Source organism: Crotalus tigris, unplaced genomic scaffold (genome assembly GCF_016545835.1).
Source record: "Crotalus tigris isolate CLP2741 ecotype Arizona unplaced genomic scaffold, ASM1654583v1 scf7180000018525.42219311030:4301911, whole genome shotgun sequence".
Lineage (NCBI taxonomy): Eukaryota > Metazoa > Chordata > Lepidosauria > Squamata > Viperidae > Crotalus > Crotalus tigris.
Window position 1 is genome coordinate 3,889,414 of NW_024097057.1, and position 26,579 is coordinate 3,915,992.

General features: G+C 42.7%; 1 protein-coding gene across 3 annotated transcripts in view; it reads left to right on the top strand.

Annotated features, from left to right (window-relative positions):
* The window catches only part of GNAO1 (G protein subunit alpha o1), a 100,653-nt gene that overhangs the window by 37,521 nt on the left and 36,553 nt on the right, over nt 1–26,579 (top strand). For all 3 annotated transcript variants that reach the window (XR_005557939.1, XM_039353820.1, XM_039353819.1), the window contains exon 3: nt 17,941–18,082. Coding sequence is in view for 2 of the 3 variants with exons in the window: in XM_039353820.1 (XP_039209754.1) it covers nt 17,941–18,082 (142 nt within the window). In the remaining variant the exon portion in view is untranslated. The remainder of the gene's footprint in view (nt 1–17,940; nt 18,083–26,579) is intronic.

The window sequence follows — 26,579 nt, forward strand, 5'->3', positions numbered from 1 at the left end:
CTGGCCTAGAATGCTGTAAAACCCTAATTTTGGTGATTTCAAAGAAGCAAAAAAAATGCTAATAAGTGTTTTGGAGGAATTTGTTTCATTTTACAAGTTGAGTGGTTATCATGAAGTTGCCAGTTTCTTTTTTTTTCCCCTAAGACTTCAAGTTCCTGTGTCTTTTTTCCATGTGTTCTATGCATGAAAAAGGGGTGGAGCTTTGATTGCACTTATGGCTGCCATCTTGATGTTTTGGGGTGCTCTACAGACACCCATGAGACTAAGCAACGTTTTCCCTCCATGTTTTCATCAAAGATCTACTTTTCGGTGTGGAGCCTGAATGTATTACTTAAGGAGAAAGAGAGAGAGAGAGAGAGAGAGAGAGAGAGAGAGAGAGAGAGAGAGAGAGAGAGAGAGAGAGAGAGAGGAGAAGAGAAGAACTATTTTTTACAAATATTAAAGGTTGTGTGCGACATGGTTTTTATTTATTTATTTGTTCACAGTAAAGAAAAGATCAGATGGGTTAACCGATGTTCCCCTAGTGCCTTTATAGGCTGTGCATCAAAGTGAGATGAGAATGAAGGAGAAAAGGAGACGATTTGAAAATAGATTCTCTTATTGCTGCAGAATTTTCAAATCGCACGGAAAGCACCTTGAGGTATTGTTTCCTGACCTCCTCAAGGGTAAAACAAATGAGATGAGCAGAAGACACAAGGCCTCCCTCGGCAACAGTTCTCTGCCTTTCAACTCTGTCATTGTGTTATTAAGGACATCCCTGCATTTTACCCATCTAACTTTGATAACTGGTTTTGAATTCTCTGGGGTAAGTTGCTAGTCCATAAGGCGGTAGAGGGAAGTTGGAAATCACTTCCTCCCATAGAAAGAGAGGTTGGCTGGTCAGGAGCTTCTCCGGGGTGAGAAGAACCAAGGATGCATCAGGCAGACTAAGCACTTAGAAAGGGATAACCTTTCCCTCCCACTTAAGAACTACGCTAGCATCCGCATCCTATCTTACGGTTCCACTGGTGTGCTTGGTGGGGATTTCTGAATGAGCCCAAAAGAGAATTTACCAGCTGCTGGAAAGGAATCAATGAAAGTAAATAAAGGCTTCAGCAGAATCAAGGGAGGAGGAAGAGGAGGAGGAGGAGGAGGAAAACTTACTGTGTCTCTGCCCAATTAACCTGCAGGCTGTGCTGCCTTCCAAAATGCTTGGGCTCATTGATTTAGTCCTGGCCAATCAGAGGAGACATTCAGTATGTATTCAAAATCACAGCGGGTAGGTAATTTGTGGTTAAATCTTTGGGGTTTTCAGCCCGAGCTTAAAACGTGGAATTTAATGCCAGGAAGGAAACAGAGCGGAAGGCTGAGCCTTGTGCCTGCCCCATTGATGTGTAAATTGGGATAGGAGGCCCCACTTTGCATCAAGTATGACCCAGACTTTGCACCAGGGGTGTTCAACCTTGGCAACTTGCGGACTGCAACTCCCAGAATTCCCCAGCCAGCCATGTTTTCTCTTTAGTTCTAGGCTGGACCTCTCTGATAAGTTACGTCTTGTCCTGTCCTTTGGCACTTGGCAAATAAATCAATGGGGGGGGAGTGTCTGTGTGTGTTGGGTTGTTACTATTTCTGGATATCTTATTTATATTACTTGGATGTTTTATTTTAGTGTAACTTGGTTAGTCATCCAGTGTAAAATAAGGATTGGCAGAGACTGGGGGAGGAGTTAAAAGAGGAATCAGCCTCAACGTATCCATAGCAGCAGGACTTCCAAATTCATCCCTGCTAAGTTCCATTTCTAAATAGAATCCTGAGTCTTGACCAAAAACATCCAAATGAATGAATACCCAAGGATCAATAGTATTCAAGCAGGTGGACTCTACAGGACCTTGGACAGTTCCATAAAGACCCACTTGCTCTTCAGGATTGCTCTTCATTTTGCACAAAAAATCAACGGATATAGAAAGAAAACGCAAGTTTAAAAAGTACAGTCCTTTCAACTGAGTCCAATTCTCAAGTCTCCGCAAATTTTCTGGGCAAAGTTTTTCAAAAGTGGTTTGTCGTTGCTTCCTTCCTAGGACTGAGAGACAGGGATTGGCCCACAGTCACCCAGCTGATTTTGTGCCTAAGGTAGGACTAGAACTCAGGCTCTCCCAGTTTCTAGCTTGTAGTAGTCTTCACCACTACACCACTACTGCCTCTCTAACATAGGTTACGCTTGTTCAAATAGGTTTGGGCACAATATAATAGCAAGCCTTAAAAATGTGACTTCCTTTGGGCACTCTGAGAGAGGATTACAACGAGAGTGTAGTACAATCCTGCTTTGATCTATCAAGTCTTTAAAAGGGGGGGGGGAATTACGACGTTAGAGTGTGGAATGTTACAGAAAGGGTAACGTGGAAGTGCAAGTTGTCCTCGGCTCACAATCACAACTGAGCCCAATATTTCTGTTGCTAAGTGAGGGGTTTGTTAAGTAAATTTTGCCCCATTCTATGACCTTTAAGCCTCTAAATTTTGATCATGGGACCCCCGGGATGCTGCAATTGTCATAACTTTGAAAAACTATCATCAGTCACTTTTTTCTATGTCGTTGTATAACTTTGAATGGTCCCTAACTGAACTGTTGTAAGTCAAGGACTACCTGTCTGTGGTCTGGAGACTTGGTTGAAACTTGAACTTCACATGGACCTATTCACTTCAAGGTGGAGATGTTCTTTCACCTTCCTTCTTAATATCATGGAGGCTAAAGCAATGAAGTTGAGTAGCATGTGAAAAAGATATTTGAGTGGCGATTAGCTCAGGCTTAATCCCTGAGTCTAGAAGAGTCCTCCTGATCTTTTTGAAGACATTTGTCAAGGGCAATTTATAAAAGTTCAGTTATAGCCCAAGACCTCTTCCTCTTAGAAGGCCAGGGTAGGCCTGTATTTTAGTAAGTTCATGAAGTGATTCATACTTGAAAAGAAAAGGGTATTTCAAATTGCATGGAGATACTCCAGTGGTAGCTTCCAGCAATTCCTCAAAGCAGCTGTTTTTAGATCCTGTATTCATGCAGCCATGGTGCAATTTATTTGATTTCAGATTTTTTTAAATCCTGCCATTATTATTTTTATAAATAATTCAAGGCAGCAAACATCCCTAATATTCCTACCTCCTTGTATTTTCCCTGCAACAACAACTCTCTGAGATGAACTGAGTTGAAGGAAAGTGGTTGACCCCAAGTCACCCGGCCGGCTTTCATGCCTAAGGCAGGACTAGAACTCACCATCTCCTGGTGATTGGCCCCAAATCCTCCATCAGGCTTTTAAGCCTAAGGGGGGACTAGAATTTCTGTCTCTTGGTGATTGGTCCAAAGTCACCTAGGCAGCTTTCATGCCTAAAGTGGGACTGAAATTCCCAGTCTCCTGGTTTCTAGCCTTCACCACTAGCCCAAACTGTCTCTATTGTACAATACAGTGCAATCCTGAGAAAACATGCCTTTGGTTTAAAGAATTTCAACAGTCACATCCACAATGCTCTGAATTACCTTTTTCCTTTCAGTCCCAACTATGATCCTATTTTTAACACTGTTTGTGCTTTCAAGGGTTCAGGCCCTTATTGAACGGATTAAACAGAGAGATTGACTTTAAAAAGTGATGTTTTTCATATGCAATTCTCAAGGTTAATAACTGGGAGGTTTCCTCACTGGTAAAAAAAAAATGTAGCAATTGCTCTTCAGATTGGACACTTAGTGCCTAAATTTTCCCACACTAATTCCTTTACGGAAGTCTTCCTGTAACTAAAGAGAAGAGTTTTGTTTATATTTACTATGTTGGAGGGACAAAGATCCATCACTGCAAGAAAATATCCCCATTGATTGTCACTGAGAAGGGGATCATTCCAAGGGCAGACCCCGTGACTAATTTCTGCTGAAAAAGACAAATTCTCGTACTAGGTGAATTTGCTCAATTCTATTTCGGTGGACACTTGGTGAGAGCACTTGACTGATCTTGGCTTATCTCAAAAAGCTAAACAGAGTGAGATTTGGTTAATGTTTTAATGGGGGGGTGGTTAGGGAGGTCAGGCAGAACTAAGGCCTAGATCAGTGGTTCTCAACCTTTTTAATGCCGCGACCCCCAACCGGTCGTAAGTCGAGGACTACTCAACCGGTAGTCAGTCAAGGACTACTCAACTGGTGCAGCACCGTTTGCAGAATGGGACTTTTGGCGGGCTCAGCAGGGCAGAGACAGCCTGGACAATTCCTATTGGCTTTTGAAAGCCAATAGAATTAGACTCTATTCAAGAGAGTCTATTCTATTGGCTTTCAAAAGCCAATAGAATAAAAGGGAGTAGCACAGCTAAGGAAAAAGGGAAAAAAATGGAGGACTGCGTTTGGCAACCCCTGTGAAATGGTCGTTTGACCCCAAATGGGGTCCCGGCCCACAGGTTGAGAACCACTGGCCTAGATTGAGAAGTTGGGAGCAAGGAGGAAAGGGAAAAGACAATCACAAACCACTTCTTTATTCTTCTCAACAAATTGATGAATTATGTGCCATGAAGTTGTTTTCAATTCCTATCAGCCAGCTAGATAGATTATCTCCATGGTGAACAGTCCCTAACTTGTTCTTTCAAGGAATCCAATGGTCCACTCATTGCCACTGTAACTGAATCCATCTCTGGATTGAATCCAACTCTGGACATCTTCTTCCCCTTTTTCCTTCTACCTTTCCCAGCATGTTCATGAAGGAATGACAGATGTGAAACAAATTTTGCCTGATGCAGAAAATATTAGAAGCAGAAATACTGGATAATGCAAAAAGGGGTGGATTATAAGGCAGAGAAAGCAGCTAAAGCAGAGACACAAATGACAAGCCAAGAGAATGACCCAGATAAGGATTTCCTAAAGGATATACAAAAGAAGTTGTATATAAGTTGAAAATAAAATGTTTCTTTGGCTAAGAGCCACAGAGATGTTTTGGGGCACAACCTGACTTGTATCTATTCCATAGTCTCAGTATGGCACGTCTAACATAATGGTTTTTAAAATCCACATTAACCTTGACTTTATCGTACCACAAATATCCATGCCACCCAAATGTCAGGTCATGTCCTTCTATCTCCCAAAGCCTTCTATCTCCCAAAGCCTTCCATACTCTCTCTTTCATCCAAACCAAACAGCAAGCTGCAAAACACAATTTCAAATCAGGTAAACCCAATCCTTCTCTTTCCTTTGTATCTTGTAAAGCTTTATATTTAATTCATTGTTTTCCCTCACTTGCATAAATATAAATATATCCTTTTGCCACTCTTTAAATGGAGCATCGGTTGTCAAAACAGGTGTTGTCCAGAACAAAAATATCATTCTAGGCTGGACATTCGTTTTTATCTCCCAGCAGTGGTGTTTGTAGTTTCTCCCATCTTAACATGTTTTTTTTTAAAAAAAATCTTCATTCCATGCCTTAACATAGTTGTTTTGAAATGAGATACAATTCATATTTCTCGTAGTGATATCCAGATGTTTTACTTGCTTTTCAATCTTAAAATCTGTTTTACTCATCAGTTCTGATCTTCTATCTTCGTGTTTTTGTTAACATCTTTTGAGTATTGATCTGAAAACCTGCCAATGTACCAATTTCCCATTTTTTCCCCACATTTTCAGCAAATAAGGTCAGGTGTAAAGAATTAGGACCACACTACAAGTTCCAGTGAAACTGATTTATTGCTCGTGCCTATACATAAGAATCTTGTCAGCACTAAATTGATGCTAGATAAGAGTCAATGAAATTCAAGAGGAGTTTGACATAAATCGCTTGTGGCAATGTAATACTACAGGCTGAGTCCTCTCTTTACTCTTTCCCCAGGCTCTGTCTGTCCTTCTACTACAAATACCCACATCCTCATAAATGAATTCTTGCAAAATAATAGTCAATCAGCCAGAATCATTGTAAACAACTTGTAGTCATTGTTTAATAATGATATTTGCCTATAGTTCCTTATTAAAGTCAAATCTCATTCCTCTTTACCTATTAGTACTATTAATACTAATACCACTATTAGTGGTATCTGTAGCAGAACATCCAGATTCAGTCACAATTTTTGTTCCATACAGTATTAACCTTGTGAACTCTAAAACTTCCTCCTTCCATTATGTATTCATGATGGACAGTGATTAATATTTATATGTTACTTATATGTAAGGGTGTAGGTCTATACATATGTTGTATATAGTATGTTTAAATGGGTGTTGTGTTTGAGAGCAAGAAACTAAATTTCATTTTTTATGTGTGCCATTGTGCCCACAGTAAAAATGGCAATAGAGGCTTATCTATCTATCTATCTATCTATCTATCTATCTATCTATCTATCTATCTATCTATCTATCTATCTATCTGTGGCCCCTATCCAACTGTATGGTGTCTTTCCTCCCTGTAAAATAGAATTCATCCTATTTTGTAAAGGATGTCAAAGTTCATCCTCAAAATATTTATAATAAGAATCTGGTAAGTGTCTAGTCCAGGCACTTTTCCTGGTTAAATCCTTTTTATAGCTTCAGAAATACCTTATTTATAGCACCACATTGTTTTAAGTCTATTCATAATCTGTTTCTGTTCCTGTATAATCCTGAGTAAATTTTGTTTCTTTAGGTGTTCACCTATTTTCTCCATAGAGATGTCATTTCCTTTGTATAAGTTGGAATATTAATGAAGTGCTTTTTGCACAGCCATACTATCCATTCATAACGTCGCTTTGTTATGCAGTATTAATATCATTTTCTTTCTTTTTTTCTCTCCTTTTGTAATTTATATGCCAACCACTTCCCCGGTTTGTTTGCAAACACAAAAGGGTTTCGGCCTCACATAGATCATTTTTGTTTCCATTTCTCTTATTGTTAACACAGATAACTGTTGTTATAAAAGCTTAATTTGTTCAGAAATACTTACCTTCTCTGGAAGTTTCTTTCATTCTTCTTTTCTCTTTAATTCATCCAAAATAGCTTGTGTTTGCAGTTTCCTTTAGAGTTTTCTATTACGCTATATAAAATCACCTCTGATAAAAGCTTTATTTGTGTTGGAGAGTAACCATCCTAGTTGGGAGGAGGGGTCAAACGGGGAATTAGTCTGGAGTCATTACGTAAGCATAAGAGGGCAAGGTCTGAACCCTTTTTGAATACCTGTAAGCATCTGGTCTTTCCCACGGGCAAGCAGCCACTCTGGGAACCTTCCTGTGAAAGAGACATTGAGCATTAAAGTAGTTAATTTGGTCTGGTTTTCCACGCCTGACAACTTGCTTCCCAAACTGTCCTTAAATTAATACCTTTGTCTAATTTTTTTTTAAAAAATAGATTTTTTTAAAAAAAGAATCTCTGGAGAAATTTCAACTTGAGTCAAGATTTTCTTTTCTCTCTTTTGTTTTCTTGAGCCCAGCCCAAACCTTTTTTAATCGGAATTATAAACATGTCTGGTATATATTATTATTATTATATAAAAGTAAAAAGTTGAGGTTTCATGTTATTACCTAATTCTACTGCACCAAAAGGGGTCGAAAAGCAATGGTGTTTTTTTTTCCTTTCCCCCCCCCCCTACACTTTTCTCTCTTCCCCATTTCCTCCCTTATTTTCATTTTTCTTTATATATTTTTTAATTTTATGCTTTGAAAAAACTAATAAAATTTTGAACCACTAATCGGAATCATGAGAGCAGCATAAACAATGCAAACCAATCCAAACATTAATATAGTGTTTGCTAAGTCAGTGCCTCTCCCCCCCAATCTTTTGGGCACCAGGGACCGGGTCCGTGGAGTTTTTCCCGTGGACCGGTGGGGGCGTGGTTTCACATGCTGCCTGCATTGCGTGGGTGGAGCTTTGCTTGTTTATGCGACCCAGTTTCTGGCATGCCGTGGCGAACCAGGGGATGGGGACCCCTGTGCTAAGTGGCTGTTTGGCATGCAGACCCTGTCCTTTTTTTCCTCCTGGTTGAACAATTCTCTCCACCCTCTGAGAACGGAAGATTCTGATGAGTTCAGAGGATATTCTAAGAGAAAAACAGATGAGGCTGCTTGGTGTTCAAAACAGCTTTGATTGCTGCTGACGTTGCATCAGAAACCTGATGTAACACAAAATGACTGGTGGTAAATATGATACGCTGGTAAATACGTGATGCCACCTTGTCTTCTTCTTTGAAGGTCTACAGTGAACTTCTCCCAATCTGCAGACCTCCAGATAGCTTATCTTTCAGTTCCCATTTCCTCCCCAGGGAATATGGCTGTTGGAAGACATGTAACCAAGAAAATGAAAGAGCTCCTGATGTTACAACCTGTATAAAGCAAGTAGTTACAAAGACCTCGAGTGCCACATAGCTCATGTTTAACAAAATAACAGAGCTGGAAGGGATCTTGGATGTCTTCTACTCCAACCCCCTCAAGCAGGAGACCCTAAACCATTCCAGACAAATGGCTGTCTAGTCTCTTTTTAAAAACCTCCAGGGATGGAGCACCCACAATTTTTGGAGACAAGCCGTTCCACTGATGGATTGTTCTAACTCTCAGGAACTTTCTCCTTAGTTCTAGGTTGTTTCTCTCCTTGATTAGTTTCCATCCATTGTTTCTTGTCCTGCCTTCAAGTGCTTTGGAGAATAGGTTGACCCCATCTTCTCTTTTAGCCCCTCAGTTATTGGAAGACTGCTGTAATGTCACCCCCAAGTCCTTCTTTTCATTAAACTAGACACACTAGTCATGCATTAATTTACTTTAGGGACATTCCAAGCCAAGCTAGGTGGCAGCATCAAACGAAGATTGACTGATCCCCAGAAATAAGTGTAGCTAAATCTGATTTGTACTTGGATGAAACACTGCTGAAAATACCAGACTTCTAAGCTAGATTAGGAAGTAAAAAAATAACATCCTGACAGATGGCAGTAGGAAACCACATCTGTAATAGTGCCAAGAAAATTTCCTGTATTTCATTCTCCAACTGACACTTAGTTGGAGAACATCTACTGGATGGCGTCCTCGGTCAAAATCAGAAGAAGGCTTGGTTAAGGGTTTAACCAATGTTTGTATTTTGCTGTGAGCTGCTGTTCTCATTTAATGGCTGTTTCATGATCAGTCCACACAACTTCTGTCAGAAATTGAAAAGTAACTGCATATATGGGCTTCCATATGCATCAGTTCCTTATATGTCCATCATCAGGAAAGGACACGATTGTGAGTTCTGTCCCCACACATCATAATTAATGTGTGTTGCAAATGAAGTTCTGGATTTGTACTAAACCTCATGGCATCCAGCATTTTGGGATGGGGAATTTTGCCTTGTGGGGTCAGAATGATGGGCTTCTAGCTTTTAAACAGCTTCAGAGCTTTCCTGGTGTTCTCAACTCATAATATTCAAGGCTAGCTTTCTCCAACTTGTGGCCCTCCAAATATGTTGGTGTGGCACTCCCACTGTTTACACTGCTACATCTTTGGAGAGTATGAAAAGTTAACAAAAGTTGCCACAGATCTCCTTGGTTGCAACCCATCCTGAATTAGCTTTCTCCTCTGGCCTCTGGTGAACCATCCAGGGCACGATCCAAAGGCTGATAATAGGATGCTGGGCAGAATCAAAGCAATTGCTTGGTTATTCAGCAAAGTCAACAGAACAGAACAACAGAATTGGAAGGGACCTTGGATGTCTTCTAGTCCACCACCCCTCCTGCTCAAGCAGAAACCCTGTACTATTCCAGACAAGTGGCTGCCCAGTCTCTTCTTTTTATATATATAACAAATTTTATTAGTTTTCCAGTTTAACATCCAAGTATTTAGAAAGCAACGTGGTGACTGGGTAATCAATAGTTCAGTAACAAATGTTTAGTACGTATCTCAGATTACGTTATCAAAGATTCCTTCTCTATTTCCCTTAACATTTGATATAACATACTTAAACTAGTAAATTTCTAACCATAACAAGTTCAATTAAAGCATTTGTCTATCTATTTTTTTGCTTCTACATATCCATATCCTGTTTTTAAGTTTTACCTAATTCTTAATTTTTAATTACAGTATTCCAATTTTAACCTTTAATATCTATAATATTCAAATTTCTGGTAACCCAAATTTCCTTTATTTCACTACACAAAGGTTATGATATCTAAAATATACATATTATTTACTGAAATATATTCTTATTTTATTTCCTAAACATGTTCTATTTCTCATGCTAGTACATCACAGCTTACTAATAGAGTAACCTTTATTGTCTCAAATCCATCATCTATATTTTCTGGGCTAAGCAATAGTTCAAGTCTTCTCTTGAAAACCTCTAATGAGAAAGCACGCACAACCTCTGGAGGCAAGCTGTCCCACTGGTTAATTGTTCCCACAGTGAGGAAATTTCTCCTTAGTTCTAGGTTGCTTCTCTCCTTGGTCAGTTTCCAACCAAAGTCAAAATGATTCCCCTGTTCTATTGCTAAAAAGGCTTCTATTTTTTTTTTTCTGTTGGGCATCTCATCCTTTAGTGTATTTTAAATCTGTTCTTGATTTATCCGAATCTCTTCCACCTTTTTAGGGGATCAACCCTATGAGCTTTGGAAGAGGCAGCTGGGCCCTTTTTTGCCATTTATAGCCCAGTCATTAACAAAGACTCTCTGATCAGAACATTGCTTGCTCAAATGAATGTGGTCTTCCTTTGTTTCTCTTTTGGAAAATGCGTATTGAGAGACAATAGGATCCAGCTGGGTCTTCCCCCACCCCAGTCTTCAGATATTCTACTCCATTAGCTAATAATGAGCAGAGACTGGTACTGGCTGCTCTTAACACTTGTGGCAGTCTGGCCATGCACACCGTGAATGCAAATGAGCACATCAGGACTTTTGATTTCTGTTATGACAGCAACCCTTTCCACATTCATGCAAAGCATGGCTGGAACAGCTGTCTGTATTTTAATATTTGCTTGCTTTGAAGGCATCATCCCCCACCTTGATCTGATCAGCTTTCAAATCTGAGAAGACCTCCAGGCTTCCCCTGGTACGTGGCATCTCCTTTCTCCAATTTCCTTCTCTCTTTGAGGCCTGCTACACAAGCCTTCCAGAAATGTGGACTCAGAGTAACAGAGTTGGAAGGACTCCTGGTCCAGAAATCCCCAACCTGTGGGCTGTGGCCCACAAACCAGTCTGTGGCCTGTTGTCCACTGGGCCACATGAGGGGTTGGAAGGAAAGGGAAGGGCAGGTGCCTGCAGGCTCACCCCCACACTCACGCTAGCATCACCCCGAGGGTTGCACTAGATGCTAGCGTCACTGCAAGCATCACACACGTGTCACAGCCCCATTTGTGTCACGTGCCAGCTCATGGCCCCGTTCACGTACAGTTGCCTGCCCTTCCCTTTCCTTTCAGGATGCCAATCAAGAAAAGTTGGGGACCTTTGTTCTAGTCCAGTGGTGGCGAACCTATGGCATGGGTGCCAGAGGTGGCACGTGGAGCCCTCTCTGTGGGCACGCGCCATCGCCTCAGCACATGTGGTCTCTAAAAGTTCTCCATCACTGACCTAAGGCCAGCCAGCCTGGAGCTGCCATTGGGGAGCCTACCATCCCACCTGCCAGAAACCCCCTGGATCTCCCCCAACCCTGCCCGGCTCTCACAGGTGTCCCTCCCCATAAGCAACACCCATGCCCACCCCGGCCATGCCCACCCAATCTGCCATGACTACTGCAGACACACCCATCTAGTGGCCATGCTCACCCAGTCTGCCAAGCCCACTGTAGCTGCACCCGCCAAGTGGGCCACACCCACCCGACACCCGGCGATACTAAGTGGGTTTTGGGTTGCAGTTTGGGCACTCGGTCTCTAAAAGGTTCACCATCACTGTTCTAGTCCAACCCCCTGCTCAGGCTGGAAACCCTATACGATTTCAGACAAATAGTTGTCCGATCTCTTCTTTAAAACCTCCAGTGATGGAGCACCCACAACTTCTGTTCCTCTGGTTAATTGTCCTCACAGTTAGGAAGCTTCTCCTTAGTTCCAGGTTGCTTCTCTCCTCGATTAGTTTCCATCCCTTGTTTCTTGTTCTGCCTTCTGGTGCTTTGGAGAAGAGGTTGACCCCCTCTTCTTTGAGGCAACCCCTCAGATATTGGAAGATTAGATATTGGACTCATGTCAATATGATGTGACTGTTCCTCTTTCTGCAGCCGGATTAGGCAGAATATTAATGAATATTGCATGGCTGTCAGACCAGCCACCACTTCAACCTCTAAACAGAAATGATCTTTGGCTCCATTTGCTGACAGAGGTATAATTTTATTAAAAGTTAAGTGTATCACAGTAATGCATAGCCAGAACTGAGAATCGCATGCCAAAATCCCCCAGTTCAACACTGCCTCCCATCACTGACACACACGCACACACCATGAACAGGTTCAAGCAATATGTTTTCAAAAACGGTCAGCTGCCTTCTTTTCCCAGCTGGATCATCTTGAGGCAGCATCACCTGACATATGGCGTTGCAGAGGCTCAAGGCAGCTGGGAAGGGGCTGAGGTGGAAACAATGATGGTGGAGGGAGAGTTTGATCAAACAAACAAGAGAAGTATAGCAACCTTTGGTTTATGATTTTCCTCTTTTCCCAAATCCCCGATAGTGTAATATGTCACAGCCTGAAAGCCTCGATATCGCCTTGCTCCCTTGCAAAATCATTTATTTGTCCTCACAGGTCAAGAGATTGTATCACTGCAATCCAGCTATCCTCCAGGCTCTAAGATATTAAATAAAAGGGCTACCATCTGGAATGGCTTTGCAGTTGAAGCAATAGATAAATTCACACATTACTCCCATCAGAGAATGGTCTCATAGATTTGATAGCAGCAACCTGCAGTCTAAGATTTACCATCTATAAAAGTCTTGAGTAAGCCTCTTAGGGCTTTTCCAAACATTATTTCTGGGCTTTTTTTTCGTGCAATGGAAAGCGAAAATGATTAAATATATATCTTTTGTTTGTTTGGTGTCTTCAAGGAAGGGTTGAGTCCTGGAGACTGCCAGGGCAAGACCTTGAAGTTTTCTTGACAAGGTTTTTAAGAAATGGGTTGCCACTGTTTGCTTTCCAGAGCTGAGAGAGAGGGACCGGGCCAAGGTCATCCAGCTGGCTTGGGGCCTAAAGTAGGGCTAGAACTCACGGTCTCCTGGTTTCTAGCTTGGTGCCTTAACCACCACCTTAACCTTAACCACCACACCACCCTGGCACTTTTATTCATGACGCTGGGAAAGAAAGAGATTGTGATGAAGACGATGGCAAACCATTTCCAAAAAGCCTTCCCAAGAAGACTGCAGAGACTTGTCCATCATCAACTAAATAAGCATATAAACAAACAAAGGGAGCGGAAAAGGGAGAAAGGAAAAGGGAAGAGCTCAGTAAGAGAAGAAGCCAGAAGATCCAGGAAATTAGATCTTTGTCTCTACAGTTGGAGAGTTAGATTCGAAACCCTGTTCAATAACCTTGGTGCCTCCAAGAGAAGTGAGATCTGTTGGTCAGTTTCCTTCCAAAGTGACAGACGAGGTGGGGATGATGGGAGCTGGAAGGGACCAACCAGGGAAATGGCAGACTCATTGAAAGGGAACATTGTCAAGTAAATCTTAACATTGATAGAAGAGAATATTTGGAGCTCAGGGTGAACTCTGATGATGTTACCTAGTTTGGTAATGAAATATCTGCAAGAAAACCACCAAGAGAGCACCAAGGAACCCACACTCTCCTCCTCCTCATTCTCCTCCTCTTCCTCCTTCTTCTCCTTCTCCTCCTCCTTCCCCTCCCCCTCCTCTCCACTCCATTCTAGCACTGATCATGTTACCTAGTTTGGTAATGAAACATCTGCAAGAAAACAATCAAGAGAGCACCAAGGACCATACAGTCTCCTCCTTCTCCGTCTCCTCCTCCTCCTCCTCCTCTCTGTAAACCCAATTCCCTTCTAGCACTGATGATGTTACCTTGTTTGATAATGAAACCTGCAAGAAAACCACCAAGCTCAGAGAGCACCAAGGACCCCACATACTTTAATATGCACTTCATGGTCAAACCTCACAGACTTGGGTGCCCCTGTCTCCTCCTTCTTCTCCTCTCCCCAACGCCTGAGCATTGATTTGTTTTGCTTCATTCCCCCTGGAACGGTTGCAGGCCCAGACACCACCCTGTGTTTGTACCAGCATGTGATTGCCTCCTGCAATCCATCTGTTTACTCCTCTAAATGAGAATTGTGGATCAGTTTTAGTGGCACAATTCCCACTGGCTGTTACTACTCACTTCACCTGACCAAATCCGGTGGCTTTTTTTGCTGTTTTGTTTTGTTTTAAAACAAAATGGAAAATAAGGCCGAAGAAGCTGAAGTGCGATTTAACAACACAATTTGCCCCCAAGCCAAAGCAAACTTCTGGACTGGACCCTCTTAGGGTGTTTGCAAGCCGTAAAAAGGAACACAAGTGTTTGCCTGGTTTATCGCAAGGGACAATCACACTTTTCTGCTCAGCACCATGTTTTTTTTCTCATTTTTGCAAGGTTGGCATGAGGGTAGAAAGAGGATCTTTGCTCTGTTTTCGGTTTTGTAAATACCCCTGAGTTAATCAGCTCTGCCCAATGTTTCCCGCCTTCACTCAGACGTCACACGGGAAATTAAAAATTGGGCTAAAGAATTGGAAGAAATGATTTGGATGGCAAACATACACAGCAAAAAGCCTGTTAGAAGTATGTGCATTTGTGCATTATAAAGACACACATACATATACAGATTATAGCTAATGCAGAATTGAATTACTTTTTTAAAGTGCAAATTGATGTAAACACAATACATACAGAACTGAATAACTGATAAAACAAATTAATTAAACCATATGATTGAGTACCCTGCTTACAAGGAAGGAAGGAAGGGAGGGAGGGAGTAAGTCAACAATTTTGTCATGATATGTGCATGAAGGATAGAAGCATTTTAAGACAGTTCAGAAAACTCAAAGGGGCATTTCTCTGCTTTTCTAAAAAGCAAATATTTCTTCCAGAATTTGTGAGTAATAAAAATGTGTCTTTCTTTCATATATCCAACAGAATGGCCTCTTCAAAATGTGCATTTCTTGCAGATCTTGGTGTCCAAGGACTAGAAAGTGGATAGTCGTGTTTTTGGGAATCATACATTTGAGATCTTTTCTGGACAATGCTAATAATAAATAGGTCTATTGCCATCCAAAGCTGTTACAGTGTATGACAATCTGCTCACGGCTAAGAGAGAGTTGCGTCACTGGCAGTCTTATTCCTCTCACTAGCAAGAAACCATGCTGAATTCATAGCTGGATTCCCACAGCACACTTAAATAGATTAGTGAAAGTCCAAAGGGCTTTTGCCTTTAAAAAATTCCTTTCTGGAACAACTGTAAGATTTCCTTCCTTCCTTCCTTCCTTCCTTCCTTCCTTCCTTCCTTCCTTCCTTCCTTTCCTCCTCCTCCTCCTCCTCCTCCTCCTCCTCCTCTTCTTCTCCTTCTCCTTCTCCTTCTTCTTCCCATCTCCTTTCTTCCTTTTTCTTCCCATTTCCTTCTTCCTTCCTTCCTTCCTTCCTTCCTTCCTTCCTTCCTTCCTTCCTTCCTTCCTTCCTTCCTTCCTTCTCTTTCTTTCTTTCTTTCTTTCTTTCTTTCTTTCTTTCTTTCCTCCTTCTTCTCATCTCCCTCCTTCTTTTCCTTCCTTTCCTTCCTTTCCACCTCCTCCTCTTCCTTCCTCTTCCTCTGTTTTCTCCCTTTCTTCCCCCTCCCTCTTTTTTTTTTTTTTTTTGTTCCTAGTTTTATGTACCAAAGGGGAGAGATAATACCTCTTAATCATTTATGGGCATTTTTTTCCAAGGAATTCCTAACCAGGAGCTCAGCCTTTGTTTTTACTTCTATATTGGACGCCTTTGATGCCAACTCTGCTTTCTGTCCATCTTCCACTGTTATGAATTCTCAGAGATCCTCTGGAGAAAAGTTGGCAAACATTTCCGGAGATTTGAAGCCCACTGATTGTTTATCGATGCTTATTACCTCTCTCCTTTAGCTGCTAATTTCCCCTAAGGGTTGGGCAGAGGAGGAGCAGAAGCCCTGAGGAGGCAAGGAGAAGCAGGAGAAAGAGAGATAAACAACACAGCAAGAAAGAGCAGAGACGGGGCATAATTGTCCCTGCCCACTTTCTCCACAGTTGGCCAGTTGGCCTTTCCGAATGTCCAGGGGAGAGCATCCCTAATGAGGGCAGTGCAGATGTTTCTGCAGCCAGCTGGGGAATCCCGATGGTTGAGAAATTGGGGGTCTGCAGTTGGCACAAGTCTTAGAGAAGGTGATTAGGGAGGGTGGATGCAGCTTGGGGGGAACGAGCAAGCGGCATCTATGGTTATGGTTATGATTATGAATTTATTTTATTTTGTAAAGTGAATTTTGTTGTATAACTATGTTGGATAAATGGAAAATAAATTTTTTTTAATAATAAAAAATAAAAGTCTTAGAGAAGGTTGCTCTCATGGAGCTAGCCCGAATCCTACGATGTACCAGAGTTATTGTTTATGACAGGGGTGTCAAACTCAATTTCATTGAGGGCCGTATCACTATTGCGGTTGCCCTCGGGGGGGTGGTGGCCAGGGTGGGTGCAGCCTACTGGTGGGCATGGACAGAGTGGGTGTGGCCTACTGGGTGGGCATGGCCAGCTCTACATTGTTCGCGTCAAGGGTACCTGGGCAGGAGTGGGACAGATCTGAGGGTCTCTGGCAGAAGGGGATGAGACCAGGGCAAGTGCCAAGGCATGGTCCACTGGAGGAGCCTCACTGTTCCTCTCAGGCCATGCGGAGGGGGCTGGATGGTGGCGTGGGCTGCCCGGAGCCCTGGGCAGCAGAGGTCAAATGCCCAGCCTGGCCCTCAAGCACCTGCAGCACCAAGCTGTTTCCAGACAGCCTTGTGGAGCTAAGACTGAATACGTTTCAGTATAGATGGCCACCACAAAATTGTACATTGGCTCCCGGCTGGCCTGGGCCAGGGCCAAGGCAGTGGTGTCTGTTCCCTCACTGTTTCCAGGATGGCTTTGTGGGCCACATGGAACCACTTCCCAGGCCGCATCCGGCCCCCAGGCCTTGTTTGACATGTTTGTTTTATGAGATAGGCAGCGCTTCCGGGTTGAAAGGATTAGCTGGTGGTGTCACCGTCGCCCTAGGGATGCCCAGCTGGGGGCTCCTTTCATGTCCCCAGCAGGAGCTGGAGTGAAGGATAGGAGCTCAATCCCGCCCCACAGCAGCTCTCGTTCTCAACGTGGGCTTGCTCACCTCCTGCCCAGCGTTCCACCCACCCAAGTCGCCATGCTCCTAGGGAGCCATATACATCCTGTAAATAAATAAACAACCTGACTAAAAGGGAACCACCAATCTCTTCGGGTGACGAGGGCTTAAGGGTTGCTTCTGAATTTTTTCCCCAGTGGATCATTGCAAATGGTGGATGGGGCAACTGTAGCATTTGTGTTTTCTGCAATGTGTGTGGCTGTTCATACTTCTTTTATTTATTTATTTATTTTCAAAAATACCCACTATAGATCTTCCCTTGTAGTATCTCCCTTGGCTTCAGGAAAATCAAGAGAAGCAAGAGAAGCTGTAGAGTAGGGCTCCCCAACCCCCAGTCCGTGGACTGGCACCGGCCGTGGGATGCCAGCAACCGGTTCACGCAAACAAGCGAAGCCCCATCCATGGGATGCAGGCAATACATAAAACCTCGCACCCTCCGGTCCGTGGAAAAACCTCTCTCCATGGAACCGGTCCCTGGTGCCCAAAAGGTTGGGGAACTGTGCTGTAGAGCATGAGGTGGTGGAGGAGGAGGATGTTAGCAAAGTCAGGACATTCACACACATCCCTTAGCTGCTTCATAATGAAATAATTTTATTTATGAACCCCCATATACACCAGAGGGGCTGTTTCTGCATGGCATTCATATAAGACACCCAGGAAAACCATTTTATTTATAACCAAGCCTTTTGTTTTCTCCCTACCAAGGATCATCCATGAAGATGGCTTTTCTGGAGAAGACGTGAAGCAGTACAAGCCTGTGATCTATAGCAACACTATTCAATCCTTGGCAGCTATTGTCCGTGCCATGGACACACTGGGCATAGAATACGGGGATAAAGAAAGACGGGTGAGTCACAGTCTAGATAGCAGTGAAGAAATGGTTTCAGTGTAAAAAATCTCACCTGCCTCGTGGTCCTCAATGATATATTGAGAATTTTCATGGGAACAGCTTGAGAACTTATTTCACTTGGCCTGTCCAGCTGAATTTTGCCCAGCAAATGTATTTCTAATGGATGCATCTTACACTATTTATTGGATACTGCAGTTTTGATAAAGAGAATATTTAATATAATAATAATAATAACAACAACAACAACAACAATAATAATAATAATAATAATAATAATAATAATAAGTTGGAAGGGACCTTGGAGGTCATCTAGTCCAACCCCCTGCTCCGGCAGGAAACCCTACACCATTGCAGACAAATGGCTGTCCAGTCTCTTCTTAAAAACTTCCAGTGTTGGAACATTCACCACTTCTGGAGGCAGGTTGTTCCACTGGTTAATTGTTCTAACTGTCAGGAAGTTTCTCCTTAGTTCTAGGTTGCTTCTCTCCTTTGTTAGTTTCCATCCATTGCTCCTTGTCCTGCCTTCAGATGCCTTGGAGAATAACTTGACTCCCTCTTCTTTGTAGCTCAGGGCTGAAATGAGGGGTCCTTGGTGGCCTCTGCGCTATACTGACTCAGGAATTCTGGGACTTGAAGTCCACAGGTCGTAAAGTTGCCATAGTTGCCCGCCCTTACTCTAAAGGTTTAGCTTTCCATGGGAATGTCCAAAAATAGAAAGTGATATTTGGTGTACATTCAAACCAGGAGAATCATAATATCCAGGATATTATTCCCTAGCCAAGTGATGACTTTCCCCCACCTTCTCTTTCAAACTTCCCTATAGCAGCAGACAAATATATTAATGGGAGGGATTTTCCAAATTAAAAACGGCCCTTGTTTGTTTCATCACTGTCAGGATTTATTTCTTGGTTTGTTTGAGCGAATTTCTGCATTACTCTAGAGAAGGGGGAAAGTGTGTAGGAAAAAGGATGGCAGAACCTAGGGCAGAGTGAAAGGAGAGATCAGCCTAGAATCTCTATGTAGCCACAAGAAAACTAGGCCCCACTCCCCTTGACTGCTGTTAACTTTTATGTAATTCTAAGTAGGTATTGACGATTCCTGTGCTCAGGCCTTTAGCAATAAATCACAGCTTAACTGAGCCTTTGTATGTGAACCAGGTGTTTCATGCCTGACACTGTGTGAAAATACGCATTTAAATTTTCCGCCAGCATTTAGCTGGACATAAACATGGATTTGTTTATTTATAATTCATATTTCTAAACCACCCATTTACCTCAAAGAGGGGCTCTGGGCACTGTCCAATATAATAGAACCAATAAATAAAACAATGCACAAAACCTAAAACATTAGAAAATAAAAATTAAATGAACGTTAAAACAAATCAAAATGATAAAATAATGACAGACATCAAAAAAGGAGGGGAAGACTCCTAAGATGGCCGTTTAGCATTGGATCAACATTGGCATTAACTAGCGTTGAATCCTGCACCTAAAGAGGAATGCATATTTATCTGGGTAGAAAAACCCGATTTATTAACTGTAGCTGTACAGAAATGCTACCCTCTCTGTTATCAGGCTGAAAGAGATTTACTTCCAAGTAGATGCCTACAAGTGCTGTACAATTCTTAGCTGATTTGCTGACACAGTTCCATCCCCTTCAGATGCCTCAGCTGTGTTCGCTAATTATGGGGGCTGTTTAGCTGTGAACTTATTCCTGGAAGCACCAACAATTATCCTCGTCTCGATCCTCTGTTTCTTTATTATTCCACTGCAGTTTGGCGTGCAACGTTGTGCTGAGAAACAGCCATTCTTCCCTGCTATCTCCGGGGAGGGGGGGGGATTTGAGCTTTGTGGTCCTACCAAAGCTTTGGTTCGCACCTGCTCATAAATCACGGGGTTTCTCATCCAGCAGGCTTGAATGGCTCCTGGCAGAACAGGTGGACTGTCCCCTGGGAATTGGTTTATCAGCCTCAGAAAAATAATGAGTGTGGCTCACTCATGCTCTCTGAATCTCTGCTGTCGGCTTGCACACACATGACATGTCATGGAGAAGCATGAGGTTAAAGCAGCCTTAGGGAAAATTGGCACTGGATATTCTGTGATTGGAAGGGCAAAGGAGAATAGCAACAGCAATAGCACTTATATGCTGGTTTTAGGCAAAAGTATCATAAATCATAGTCACATGAGGCGGGAGTCATTGTAACTTTGGTCACTACTGTAAGTGACGAATTCCAAATAGTGGGCTATGTGCTGGGTCTTTAACTGTCTTTGTGCAAAATCAGCCAGTAAAAGGCAACTTCCTCATGTTATATGAGGCCTTTGAACTCTAGTGCTGGAGAAGACTCCTGCGAGTCCCCTAGAGGTCAGTCCCAGAGGAGATCAACCCTGACTGCTCCTTAGAAGGCCAGATCCTGAAGTGGAAACTCAAGTCCTTTGGTCACCTAATGAGAAGGAAGGACTCACTGGAGAAGAGCCCAATGCTGGGAAAGATGGAGGGCAAGAGAAGAAGGGGACGACAGAGAAGGAGGTGGCTGGATGGAGTCACTGAAGCAGGAGGCGTGAGCTTCAATGGACTCCAGAATATGGTGGAGGACAGGAAGGCCTGGAGGAACGTTGTCCATGGGGTCGCAATGGGTCGGACATGACTTCACAACTAACAACAACAACCAGACAGGAAATCGGGAAGCTGCCATCAAAAGAGCATCAGGTTGAAGAAACTGTAGATGTTGGACAGTTAAGTAATTTTCAACGCAAATACAAAAATCTGATCAAAAAAACAACCTAGAACTAACTCAACTGTTCATCATATGATTTGGTCTCTAGACCCCTTATCATCTTTGTTGCTCTTTTGTGCACACTTTCAGGGTCTCAGCATCTTTTTTGTGTCATGGCAACCAAAGTTGGATGCAGTATTCCAACTGTGATCTCACCAGTGCAGTATAAAGAGATACTATTATCTTATGTGATCTTGATACTATCCCACTGTTGATGCCGCCAAGGACACAGCACGGAAGGGACCTCTTCCAGGTCAGAATAGGAAGTGTCCCTTTCATGAAAGAAAGCTCCATTTGTAAATTTAGGGAGACACTATTCATCAAAGGACTATGGTGGTGAAGCACATCTTTGCAACTCAATTATTTTTAATTAGTTTCCAGGTAGACAGGTGTGTATTACTTCCTAATTAAATTTTGCTTTGAAAAACTAAACGTTCCATATTCCCCTTTCTAATTTTAAACCCTTTATAAGAGTAACTGCCAAAAATTGATTTAAAAGAAAAACAGAGAGAGCAAGAGAAACAGGATCTGACAGGCTCCAAAATGATTAATTAATTTCACGAAAGGGTTTCTTGCACTAGGAGCCCACGGAGAAGCACCTACTTTAGAATATAGAGACATACAATCATGAGGCTGGAAGGGACCTTAAGGGGAGGAGACGAGACAGTTTCTGCCCAGGATGTGAGGGTCTACAGAGGTCTTCTCAGCCCTCCTTTGGACCAGCACAATGTTCAGGTCTTCATGGAAAGCAGCTGGATGCAACTGTTCTCCAACAAAGCCTTCTGGAGATTCCAAGATTGTGGAAATTGAGGCTGGGCAATTGTGCTATTCTAAGCTGAAATGTGCAGAGATGGGCCCGGGAACAGCTTATCTGCTTTGGAGTGAAGGTGTCACTTCACTATCTACGAGGCTGTGTTTTTCTTGGAAGATTATTCAGCCTGGCCTTCTCTGCCAATCAGTTAGAGAATGCCTATGTCAGTGAGAAATATGGCTTTGGATCTCTTCCAATTATCACATCTTGCGGTCCCGAAGTTACCTCGTGGCAATGTTCTCCCTGCAAACTGTGATTGGATGCTCGTTCGATGGAGTTCTTTTCCACTCTCCAGAGCTCTGAAAGTATTGAAAACATCTCTGGGCTTTTGTCCAAATGCTGCACACTGCAGAATTACTGACAAAGCAAGCCATTGGCCTCCTCTGATAAGAAACTTTAGGAGCTCTCCACCAACAACCTGGAATGGAATGCCTTCAATGGAAATATGGGTGGCAGGATTATTTGGAGAGGGGAGTGGAATTAAAATACTGAATTATTTCAATTTTGATGCAGCTCCTCCACCCCAGCACCCCAGCTATAGAACATAGAACCATAGGGCTGGAAGGGATCTTGGAGGTCTTCTAGTCCAACCCCCTGCTCAAGACAGGAGATCTTATACCATCTCAGTCAAATGGTTGCCCAGTCTATTTTTCAAAACTTCCAATGATGGAGCACCCACAACTCCAGGAGACAAGCTATTCTATTAATTGTTCTCACTGTCTGAAAATTTCTTCTTACTTCTGAGTTGAATCTCTAACAAGCTTCTACCCATTTCTTCTTGTCCTGTCCTCTGGTGCTTTGGAGAATAAGTCAACCCCTTCTTCTCTGCGACAATCCCTCAATACTGGAAGACAGTACTGTCACCCTTAGTCCTTCTCCCCAACAGGCTAGACATACAGTACCTAGTTTCCCCAACAATTCAGCATACAATTTAGCCTCCAGTCCCTTTATCATCTTTGTTGACCTTCACTGCACATATATTCACACAAGACCCTTAACAGGCCAAGTAAACGTAACTGCATTCCCACAATCCGCTAAGCTGGGTTAGTTTCAACTCTATCTTTTTTGTCATTCACTTTCTTGGGTTTACCCACCCACCCACCTAGCCCAGCCTGGTTCCTTCCAGAACCAGGGTATTATGCAAATGCATAAAATAGGTTTATTCACTAGCCAGGATGTTTTAAGTGAATTCAGCCTCTTTACGATTGATAAAAAAAAGGCTTTTTATTTAGATGCCAGAGAGCATTGTTAATGTGCTACGATTCTTGAGAAGTTTTCAAGAAGTTCCTTTAGTCTTAGAGACCAAAATGAACCCAAAGAAAATTTGCAGAGGACAAGAGAAGAGTTACTCCCTCAGACGAGACCCATCAGGTCATCTGGAGAAATGGATCTCTTGCTGATCACGTTTTAATTTGTAGTAATTTGTTTCAAACATTCCATGCTACTTCCTGTTAAAAGGAATCTGCAAGAGATTTACCAGATAGGTTTGTTCGTCATTCATTATGCGTGTCCTGCTTCCCTTTGGGTTGGGTTGCTTGGGCCCACTGCAATGTCATTCTGCTTTCCAGGCGACCACCGTTGGCCTGCAGTGAACCTTTTTAAAATGGCTCTTAAAAGAATAGCACTACTTTCTCTCTGCATGGGCCGGACTTTTAAAATGGCTGCTGACTCACTCATTCCGTTGAGTCATCCCAATTTGTGCGCAACTCCAACTCTTATTGTCCCATAAGCATCCTTGAATGGATTTCTGAGACCAGTTTGGCAGGTTTTAACTGGCAGCTTCCATCTTTCCAGAAATTCTGTTCTATGAAAGCTCTTGGCCTTTTTTTTAATTCTAGGAATTGTAGAGCTGAACGCGTGAATCTATTACTGGTAGTCCTTGACTTACGCCAATAATTGGGACCTAAATTTCTGTTACTAAGCAAGGTGGTTGTTTTATTAAATACCAAAGAAAAGCAACAGTATATCTAAGGATAAGGCTTAGACTTTCTATTGAGTGATCACCACATGGACATAACCAAAGGCGCGTAGGAGTACTCTTAAAATGTCCAAGGACTGCTGTGAGCAAAGTATCCAAGTTAACTAAAATAAAGACCTTGCAAAATTTCAAAATCGGAATAGATGACAAATAGGGAACAGGAGTGAACCCTTTTGGAAGCAAATGGTAAAGATTGGGATGTGACGCGTTACTTAAACTAGCGTGGAGATCTATATCCTCAATTTATTAATTACAGGTGGTTCTATTATTATCAAAATCTAGCAAGCACAGACTTTCCATAGAGAAGGTCCACAAATTCAATTTTATCAAGGGTAGGGGTTTTTTTTTTGTTTTTGTTTTTTGCAAAAGAAAACCCATACCCTAAAAAGAACAGGAAGGAAGGAAGGAAGGAAGGAAGGAAGGAAGGAAGGAAGGAAGGAAGGAAGGAAGGAAGGAAGGAAGGAAGGAAGGAAGGAAGGAAGGAAGGAAGGACAAGAGCAGTAGCACTTAGACTTATATACCGCTTCACACTGTTTTACAGCCCTCTCTAAGTGGTTTACAGAGTCAGCTATTGCTCCCAACAACCTGAGTCCTAATTTTACTGACCTCAGAAGGATGGAAGGCTGAGTCAACCTTGAGCCGGTCAGGATTGAACTGCTGAACCCACATTGCCTGGGAATCTTTGGGCAAAATCATTCAGTCCACAGTGGATTGCTCTCTGATTTCTATCTCCCACTTTTTCCCTTTTTGCCGTATCTTGGAATACATCTACATTTAACCTTGTGGCTCAGCCATTAAGCTGTAAACATGCAGATGGATTGGCCAGCAGACCCATGTTAGTTCCTGAGCGCGTCATCCTTCCCACAAGGATTGCTGAATTCTTGCAGCTTCAGCAACTCCTGCCCAGTGGAATACTTTTTCTTTTCTTAATCTAAAGCATTAAAATCCTCTCAAGAGTTGGCATTTTTTAAAAAAAACATACACAGACAACTCAGTAAAGCCACAGCCAATTGCATCTGCTCCACAGGGATTAGATGTTCTGCCTGGACCAAACATTTGGGTGCTTTCTGCAGCCAGCTCGGTTTCTCCAGCTCCATCCTGTTCACTCCCTGTGGGGCTGTAACTCACAGTTTCTACTAATGCTGCAACACGATTCGTTATCTCTCCTAAAGGGAACCAATAAGAAAAGGGTCCATGGTCCCTTGCAGTCCACATGTTCAACCCTCAAGGTTGCCCAACAGTTGTGCAACCAGGTTGCCCAAGAGATAGGGTAGGATGATGGTGTTGTGACCCAGGTCCTTCATTGTTTAGTTAAATTCCACAACTGGCCCTACCACAGCCAGTAAGTCTCCACCTCCAAGCTCACCTGAAGGCAGTCACTCACAGGCAGAAACACAAGTCAAGGCTGAGTTTTCCCCAAGGCTGGGGGAATGCATGTCAAAGCAAACAATTGTTACTGACAAAGACAACTATTCCTATGTCTGTGAGGACAGGCATCTCCCCCCATGCCGGAGGGACCCAGGATAGCATCGTCCATGGCCCCTGGCCTCCCCAACCATTCCAGGGGAGATGTGCCATCCCTCTTGGACCATCCTGGTTTCAACAACTCCTCCTCTGAACCGGGATCCGGTGGGGCCATGACAGGTGGCCTCTGAGTCCAAAGAACATGCCCAGGCAGTTTTCTATGTGCCCCATAAAGCCAAGCTCTAATTACTAGGAAGTGGAGCCAAGAATAGATTTCAGGTGTCAGGAGAGAAACTCCAAAGCTAGATGACATTTCTGTGCAGCGCAGATCATGAATATTTGATATCCTGCCTCTTTTCCGTCGTGTAATTCAGGGCAGTGCTTATGAGATCCCGGAGTGCAACAGAACAGCCGTTCGGGCAATCAGTTGCCTTAGTCCAGCTTGGTGCAGGAATTCCAAATTATTCGTTACTGGAAGGCCAATACAGGTAGTCCTCAATGTACAACAGTTCATTTAGTAGTCATTCAAAGTTACAACAGCCCTGAAAAGTGACTTATGTCTGTTTTTATGACCATTGCATGACCCAGGGTCATGTGAACAAAATTGGCATCTAACTCATACTTATGGCAGTTGCATTATCCCAGAATCAGGTCATCTCCTTTTACGACTCTTCTGACAAGCCAACGTTAATGGGGAGCCAAAACACTTAACAACTGTTTTACGATCTTAACAGCTGCAGCGATTCACTTGACAACTGTGGTGAGAAAGTCCATAAAATGGGGCAAAATTCACTTAACATCTGTCTCATTTGGCAACAGAAATTTTGGGGCTCTATTGCGGTCGTAAGTTGAGGACTACCTGCATAGCTGTCTTAAATCACAGAAGGCTATTACAGCTAACAGAATGTAAACACAGTTACATCCAACAGGACCATGGACAGCATTCTTTAACAGGTGTTGATAGGGTGTCATGTTGTCATAGCCATAAGCCAGGACTTTCTTGGGTCTTCTGAAGGCTGCTGGGGGCTACCTTTCAACCTTGGTCAAAGAAAATTGCCACTTACTTCAAAGCAATATGAGAATTAGCTTGGATTTTCAAGAATGCATTCCACAACCTAGTTGATCTAAGCTTGTGAGTTTGGGAGATATGAGCTTGTGAGATATGGATATGTTTGTATTTTGCAGGAATCACAAGTTGGGTGGTACTTGTCACCAGTGACTTGCTAAGGCCACAGTGCTCCCTTGTGGAAAACTATTGTTACTACTCGTTGCTGGCATACCAAGTCACTAAGGGCAGCATTAATAGCCTGTCGTGTCAAGTAAGCCATTTCCAGGATCCATATAAAATTCATGTTGCCAATGGTCATTGGCAAGAATTTTGCAGACATTTAACTGAAGATGACTAGATCCAGATGAGCTTTTCACAAAAGTATCCAAGAAAGCAAACGATTTCTCTGCAGATGTGCCC